The following is an 8,914-nucleotide window of genomic DNA, read 5'->3' on the forward strand; positions in this document are numbered from 1 at the left end:
CAGCACAGAAAATCTAATTCAAGCAACAGTTGATAGGCATGTAATGCAATTATGTATTTTTTTCTCTGAGTACTGTTAAAGAGACAGATACATAGTGATGCAGAGGCGACAGAAATGGGCTCTATTTAAAGAGAATGTCGCAATCTAGCAAGTATTAACCCCGAGGCTCTTCTGAACAATTCTCAAGCCAAACAAAGAATTTGTCCCGAAATTACCACACTCATAAAATGCATCAGCTAGACACAATTGATTCAATGTCTCCATTAGCTGAGAAAGTTGCTTTTTAAAAAAATGAAAGAGAAGAGTTAAAAAAGAGTTAACAAACCTTGAAAACCTGCGCCAGGCCTGGTCTGTGCCACTGTCAGAGCACAGTACCATTCTCGCTGGAGGGGACTGTAATGTTATCCTTTTTAACTTTCCTTTTGAGAGTTATTTTAAAGTTCTGGCAGTGCTGCGCCCAGGAGGACTCTTGCAGGTTTGGAGCTGTGAGTTCAAGCGGGATCCTCCACAGGGGAGTAAACGTCCATCCGTGTGCATCTCCTTGCCGAAGGGAGGGGTGGGGAAGGCTAGCTGTGCTGTGTGGGATGCAAACCGGGGCTTTTTTGGTTTTGAGCGGGGCTGGATAAATAAGGGCAGGAGATTGGATGGCTTGGATGATGTTTGAGAAGACAGGTTCAAGTGATAATATGACCAACAAGGGGTTCTGGAGGGAAGAATTGGAAGCTTTGCTCTCCTGTGAGGAGTGTGGAGACAGCGCAAACATACCAGCTACTTACTTAGATATCCTTGTGATTCTTTCTGCATAGCTGTTATCGGACAGTCTTTATGTGTTAACAATAACTGTTTCAGCTGTGCTACCTCATTTTTCAGCATGGAAACCTCATTCTAAAAAAGAAAGAGAGAATTTGGTTTGCAACAAAGCTTTAACCAGGCTCTTCTGCAAAGCTTAAACCCAAGAACACAAAAACTGCTCCACAACTTTGGAAGAACTGAGCAAAAAAGGCACTCGGTGCTTGCGTGACAGGTTTATGTTAACATCTGCCTGTGACAGTATTTTATAACTTCTGAAGACAGCCTTGCTTCCAGATTTGGTGACATAAATTGACAAATGAACTAACTTCATAGCACCAGAAATACTCAAGGCAATGTTTGAATCCACTCAGGAAATATTTTGGCTCTATGCATCAGGCCGGGGGGCAGACCCATGCGGGCAAAGGGAACATTGCTGTGCCCAGGAGTATGGTGGCAGGACTGCTGTCACCTAAAGTTCTGCTGCAGCCTGCGCCTCCTGTGTGCTGCTCTCACCTCTGTGTTTTTGGGGAGTGTCATTATGCAACTGTTTTTTCTGCTCTTGGCAGCACACAGGTACAGCTCTGCACAAGGCAGAAGTACTGTACCCACCATAAGAAGGGAACCACTGTAAGAAAGATTTTTATATTATATTCAAGATATTTTCATCTATCCAGCTAGTTTTCCTTAATTGGAAGACTGGACTGATCTATTTACATTTCTATCTTGCAGGCTTTGAATGAGGGTTTAACTACATGTCTTACTCTGAAGAAATCTTTTACAGTCGAGTTAATGGCACTTCAAAAAAAAAATCCCCACAGAAAGCAGTGACAAGAAAAGAAAATAAATACAACTCCATCTAGCAAAGGCTTCTAAATCCCAAGACAGCTTTTTCCTGGCTTATCCTGCTAAAATGTAATTATTTCTTTAATTGAAGCACACGCATCTTGATTAACCAGCCGATTATGCCTGAGCTTCTGCTAGAAGCTGGCTGTGCAGGGGCAGCCCCGAAGGCACTGCCAGCCCCTCTGAGCACAAAGAGCCCCTCTGTGTCCTCAGGGGCGCAGACAGTGGCTCGCACCTGAAGCTGCATGTTTGTCTGGGTGAGCTCTTCTGCTTTCTTTTCCAGTGACATCACCCAGACCTTCCTCTTCTGTCTGCAGCGCGTGGCAGCAGCTCGGTTCCTTTCCAGAAATTTCCGCCTCCTCTCATCTGGGTCTTCGTCCACCACCCTCCTCCGGCGACCTCCAGTTGGCTGTGGCGGCTGTATCGTCTGCGTGGGCTGCATCTGCTGCGCCGCCGGCGAGACCTGGAGGGGAAGAAGAGGTTTCTCAGGGAGTAATGAGGGGGGGAAAGTTACAGAAGGGGGTGCTGAAACGAGAAGGGAAATCTCACACACACAGTCTGCTCCCCGGCAAGGTCTGCAACAGGCGCGAGTCGAAAGCTGCACCAGATGCCACTGAAATTAGCTGCTGGCAAATCCTTACTGTGGTCAATGGGGAGATTTAATTTTTTTTTTTTTAATAATCCTCTGAATATTAGGAAGGGACAGTTTTCTCCTGCTACAGTAAGTTATTAAAAACATTCATTTTGGTGCATTCTCTGCTGCCACTGATTTCAAACCTGAAATGTTGAGTTTCTCTCAGGAACTGCTTTAATCAAAGCAGAGGACTGAGGCGGCCTTATTTCTGTCTCTCTCTTTTTTTTTCCCCCAGTTGCCTCCAAAATTTTAGGCCATTTCTGTTTCCCAGGCTTCACCACCTCTGCTTCATGGTTTAGCACCTCTGGAGACATAAGCCACAGAGCATTTTGGACCTGAGTGGAACTAGGAAGTTGTGGACTGGGATCACATAAGGCCAGCAGATCTCATTGCCCATCATCTAGGGGCAAAGAAAGGATTTAGGTACCAGAACTCAAACTTTTTTGGTATCCCTGCACTGTGTGGAGAAGGGATATTCCTCTTACCAGAAGTTTCCATTTGATCCCTGTGGATGCTATACTCCCTATTATTCCACAGCCTGGCTTTGACAGTAGAGGCAACCACATCCAACCCACTGCTACAAAACTGTGGAAAAGTACGTATTTATGTTTTTTCAAGTGCAGGGTAGTGTTGATCCTGCTTCTGAGAATAACTGGCCCATGATACTACATAAAAGATGTGTGGTGGGGGCAGCCCCTTACAGACTGTGCTCCGACTCCTGGACAGATGGAACATTCCCATGTCCCTGTCAGGAACCAGCACCATGTTTAACATTCAGCAGCCTGGGAATAGCCAACTTTTGGACTACTTTCCTGCCTCTCTGTGGTACCCAGGCCACAGGGCTCCTGAGCAACCCTCTCTCCCTATCTGCTTGGGGTTTGGGAGCCTAACCCATGGGTCCTATTGCTGACACGCAGGAGGAGTCACTGTTCATATTGCTGCTGCCATTCCTGCACAGCCTGGAACTGTCTGGAAACTCGAAATGTTGACTCAAAACTAACCCTCCTGTTCTGGCAAAGGCCCAAACCTCCAAGGTGCTTCCTTTTGACTCCAGGGAGTGGACATACTCAGGGCTTTGTCAGACTGAGCCCTGAATTTCAATTGCAGCAATTAACATGTGTTTGCCTAACACCTCTGTCTGTCTCAATTAAAATGATACTATCGTCTTACATCTTGCAAAGTTGAGGTCGCTTTTCTGTCTAGAATTTAGTTTGCTCCCTCCTCCAGCTGACTTGTGGCAATTACAGTGGCAATTTTATGTGTAATTATTCTCTGCATCTGATAACGCTTTTTGCATAAAGCCGAATTTATTCCCAGCTTTAATGTTGCACAGTCAGGAAATGTCTCTCACGGGAGCAGAAAAAAAAATTAAAACAAAATAACCTTCTAAAAATATACAAGCCATACAGCATTTTCTGACTGATACGTCAAATTTCGCCTTGCATGTATGTTTGCTGCTAAAATCGCCAAGCCTCTGTCCACACTGGAGGTTGCAGTCCCAGGTCTATCTATGCCAACTGCAGTGGGCATAGGTGTGAGCACCACACAGGACCACTAGCCAGCACCACACAGGACTGTTGGTTACAGCCCCCATCCCCACCAGCATCCCTGGGCTGTTGCCAGGAAACTGCTTCCAAAGGGTGCCAGCTGCTCCCTGTCCACCAGGGCCAGGCAAGCCACCTCTTTAGTAATGTCTGAGTGGGCAGGTTTTAGAATTATCTTTTAATGTCAACAGCTCATCAAAGGCCTTTCATTTTCTCACACACAACACCTTTCCAGACTTCAGAGACCTGTTATTTATGTTTCCTTATCCTTTTTCACTCTTTTTTTATTCAGCTTTAAAAATTCTTGTTTCTTAACTCTCTCAGTGGGATCTGAAAAAGGCAGAAAAAGGCAACTATACAATTCTCTCTTTTTTATTTTTTAACTTTATATGGTCATTTTATCCTGAATAACTAGTAAGTCATTTTGTTTTCAGAATGTACCAGGCAGTCTCTGAGTAGTCAGAGTGCATTTTCAGAACAACAAAAGCTTCTCTCCATCTCTGACATATATTAATTATAAAGGTTGCTATTACTTCACTAATAATGTCACATGGGATAATTAACTGAGTCTTAACTTAACTTGATAGCTCTTAGCCCTGAAATCTGTTAGGCTATATCTTAGTAACTGCCAAAGCATCATACCCTAGTAGGATTTTGCTGCCCTGCCTGGGGACATAAGAAAAAAAAAAACTAAATATAAAAATTTAGGTTAATTTTGGTTTTTTAGAGGATGGTAATCATGCATCCATAATGCAGACAAACAAAGGACAGCTAAGAGAATGAAATGACATCCAAATCCCTACTCTGCCTAAGCTATCACTGTCAAGTTTGATATGAGAAAGTCTTTACAGGACCAACACAAGAATAATAGTATATTTTTTGTAGTAGTTGAGGCAACATAGCTAGAACTTGATAAAAATATCTCACTTTCTCAGAAAGATACCTGTCAGAAAGTGATTTCTACTTTTCTGCCTGATCCAATATTTCTTTCTGTTCTTAGCAACTCTACCACAAAACTAAGACACATTCACTCATTCTATGAAAGCATAATTCATTGGGGTCCTGTGTATCGAAATGGTAGCTGAAAAGCATGAAATGAATTCTGATATTACAGAAGGGTGCGGTGTAGAATAACAACAGTCTCAGCATGGGAGTACATGGCTTACAGCAGCGTGGACCATGCTGTCATTTGGCAGGTGGTTTGGAATGGAAGAATCTGGCTTAGAAGAATAAGGAGGTTAATAATTAGTAAATCGCACCATAAAATTAACGTCTGCTGGAGTAATCTGATCCCCAAAGAGGCCATTACCATGGGGACTATGGATGAGCTTTGAAAGTAATAACCATTTGGTTATTACTCAGCAAGCCCTTCTATTCTCCCATCTAATGCATCTGTTCAGAAATCACTATTGCCTTCCCACCATGGGAGCAGACACACAAAAAGAGGTCTGCTGCCCGGGGAAAACCACTGGCCCTAGGATTCCTACTCCATCACTCTCTGTTCCCATCCCCTTGGTGACACTTACACCCACGGATAAGGTGAAGACCTCTGATGCCTGATGGGGTCTGTTGCCTGCAGTGACATGCTGTGCAAAGCTTACCTGACTGCACGGACCTAGCTCCAGAGATTGTGTGGTGCTGGGACACAGGGTGACTCTAACATAGCTTTGTGGCTGCCAGTCAGTCCACCTACCCTGGTGCCTGTATCTCTTCTTGCCTGCCTGTGAGTCTTTTGTGGTGCCAAGCTAGCAGGGAATACAAAGTACAAGAAGTTGAGGCTGCCCTAACTGTGTAACAAAGTCATGGACACCCTCAAGTGGGTCCAAAGGAGGGCCACTGGGTCATTTACCTTATCCTTAAAACTGTGAGGCTTGTTTTCTCTGGTAGCTGTTTTGTCCTCACCTGTTAAAAGTGGTACTATGGATGTTTCGCAGCAGTGCTCCATACTATGGGATCTGACACCCTCAACTGCATTAACATGCTTATTCTCCCGACCCCTCAATGAAGTGTCAGTAGTATTACTCTTGTTTTAAAAGCCTCAGAAAGGTTAAGTGACTTCCCCCATCTCAACCATAGAGCACTCAATCTGCTAAACATAACTTTATCCTTACATTTTCATGGATCTCCAAGACAGCCATCAGGTTACTTTTGGTTTCTCTGTTATGAGATAATGTCTTTTTATTGGAGTTTTTAAACAACTCCAAGGAAAATAACTCATTAACAGATGGGAAAATAATTGAATTCACAAAGTAAAATCTGAACTAAACTTAGGAAAGCTCTGGACATCTTCTCACAGGGGAATCTGCTGCTCTCTTACTTAGACTGCTTCTCTAAAGCTGACTATTCATTTTACATTAGCAAATGCTTTAGGGAAATCCCATGTGCTTGCAGCCTCTGCAATAATAAAGCTAGATGTTAGTAAATAGTTAATGTTGTGGGACACTGGGATGTCGGCCAAATCCTCTCATTTTCTTTAATGTTTTCTAAGAGCTTGTCTGAAAGGTATTTGCAAGCAACACAATACTTCACAGATTGAACATCTTATAGCTGGCACTCCTCTTTGTCCTCACATTCTATGCACTGCCCATTTGTCTTCCTTAACTTGACTCATGTTACAGTCACCGCCCCCAGAGCTTTGTATTTCTTGTGCGATCCTGGTGCAGAAGCCGATCATCTTAAGACGTTAATAGAATTCCTCTTAAAAATGACTCTGCTAAAGTTCATGGTCACTAGTTAATTAGTTCAAGAAACATACAGTTCAGATCTTGAATTATCCAAACTGCTGAAGCCAATATACCTGGTCCAAAAATTAAGTCCTCCATCTCATTCAATGGAGACCTTCACTGAGTTGTCACCTGAATACAACTTAAAACTGCCCTCCTGGTTTAAATCTCTCTCCTTGGACTGGCTTCGCTATCTGTTTCTTCTGTCACAATGTGCACCAACTATTGCCCGTGCTCTCTGCTAATCTTGACTTTCTCCAATACTCTGCAGATGTCTGTCCCCTTTACAGGGTTTGAATCCTTTCTTTTTCTCTAAGCCACTGTATCTTGCCTTAGAATGACCTCTATTATCTTCAGTCTTGAACACACACAAACACATATACACAGTGCTATTTCATTTCACTAAAGACTTTGTTATGTATTTCTGCAGGTAGAACACATAGAGCTCTTTAAATCTTGGCCTGAGAAGTTCAGGTTCAAGCACATTAAGCAACATATGTAATATGCTAATCTCTGTAATAAACATCATCCATAAAAGGATATGTGGCAATCCTCAGAGCTCAAAGCACTGAAAAGCCTTGGAGCTCCTTATAAAGTAAGATATTACAAATGTCTAGTAAATTAAGCAGCAAAACAAGTTTGTTGCTTCACTCCATTTTATGAATAACATTTGAGCTTCCCCATCACTGGTAGCAGACATTTACAAGCATCCCGAGGGGCTTGTGTCTAACAAGACACGTGTGCAAGAAGAAACAACACAGGGATCAGGCTTTAGCTTCACATAACAGCAAAACTCAGCAACGCAGCATGGCATGAAGGTCTACCTGTGCTTGTCCGCCTGAGTGCAGCGGCGGGTGCGGCGAGGTCTGGTGATGTGCTGGGTGTGCGTGAAGGTGCGAGTGAGAGTGGTGGTGGGGATGGTTCTGCTGGTGATGAGGCTGAGGGTGAGGGTGGTGCGCCGGATGCTGGTGCTGATGCGGGTATGAGTGATGAGGTGGCAGTGTCTGGTGCTGATGAGGATGTGAGTGCATATGATGGTGTGGCGTCTGGTCCTGCCGCGAGCTCATCATTTCCATCATGTGGCCCATGGTGTTCATGTTCCCATTCGACATGGTGGCAGGATGATGAGTCAGTGCTGCCTTCAGTCTCTGGAATAGAACAAGGCAAAAAATTCAACATTCATACATGGTGATCTGAGCAATTAGAGTAAGACTTCTGCTGTCGTAGAAATGGTGCCTTGTCTTGTGTTTTGAGATTTTTTATCTTTTTTCTTGCTGTTCCCTTAATAAAAGGCATCTTCTTTCGGTTTGATAAAGAATGTATTCTTAGGCTCTAATCTAGTTTTCCACTGTAAATATTTAAATATATAAACATCTGAACTGCAATTTAACAGTTAGACATTTCCTACTGTGCTTCTGAGGAAAAATAATTGGCTCTCATCCTTCTCTCTTTGGCCAGCTCAGTAGGGTTAGCTTCATCAAGCTTGTATTCTTGCAACTTTTAAAAAGGAAAGTCTGAATAAGATACAACAAAGTGCTCCTCTTGCTCTTACTACAGATATTATTTAAAAGGCTCATGGAAAAATATATTGCATTGAGGTGTTTTCCAAATTCAGGTGTACTAGCACCTAACCTGTTCTTTCATCACACAGAGAAAATAATGAGGGTGGTTTCAACTCAATCCTCTTTCTTTCCTGGAGAGCTTAAACATCTGCTGTGTTGTTACTGCATGCTTATCCTTCTTTCTATTTTGTATTTCTCATGTTTTGTACTGTCATTGGATTGGGCCCTGAAATCTGACCAGGACAAAACTCTCCTTAATATCAATGGGATTTCTTCACTTTTACCTGAACACCACCAAAGGGCAGGAGGAAAAGTTGCCACATTGTGGACTTCAGGAAAGGGCCTTTGTTTACTAAGGATATAGCTGAAATACAGAGCAAAAAATGTTCCCTTCCAGCACAATTACTGGGTCATCCCAAAGCCATGAGCTGTATTGGCATACAAAGGTAGACCCTGACAGACATCAGCTAGGGGAAGAGCTTCTTCCAAACCCATAGAAACCTCTTTCACGTCCATGGTTCTGCTCAACATAGAACATTATCTATTGGCAGCCACTCAAGACCTCTTTATATTTTTGAAGAAGTCAAGTGGTTTACTCTTACTAATGCAAGTAATTAGCAGAAAATGGTAATATAAAAATGGAAAAAAGGAGGTCCATGATATCACTTGATGCCAGACTACCACGATTTGAATAACCTATCAACTACCTCGTAATTCATTATCCAGCCAGCGGATATCATGAATCAGTAAGAGATGCCACCAGAGGAGAGCTGGTAAGAAACAGCAGTGGTAGGAGGCACAGGGGTGTGCCTTTCC

The 8,914-nt window shown here is 43.2% G+C and overlaps 1 protein-coding gene across 1 annotated transcript in view; it reads right to left on the reverse strand.

The window, feature by feature from the left end:
* The window catches only part of CREB5 (cAMP responsive element binding protein 5), a 73,946-nt gene that overhangs the window by 1,470 nt on the left and 63,562 nt on the right, over window positions 1-8,914 (reverse strand). Inside the window, exons 4-6 of the mRNA XM_009071440.1 lie at window positions 7,361-7,684; window positions 1,871-2,098; window positions 777-885 (exon numbers count right to left, since the gene is read on the reverse strand). Of these exons, the coding sequence (XP_009069688.1) occupies window positions 777-885; window positions 1,871-2,098; window positions 7,361-7,684 (661 nt within the window). The remainder of the gene's footprint in view (window positions 1-776; window positions 886-1,870; window positions 2,099-7,360; window positions 7,685-8,914) is intronic.

This window comes from Acanthisitta chloris, unplaced genomic scaffold, assembly GCF_000695815.1.
Source record: "Acanthisitta chloris isolate BGI_N310 unplaced genomic scaffold, ASM69581v1 scaffold23993, whole genome shotgun sequence".
In the NCBI taxonomy this organism is placed as follows: Eukaryota; Metazoa; Chordata; class Aves; order Passeriformes; family Acanthisittidae; genus Acanthisitta; species Acanthisitta chloris.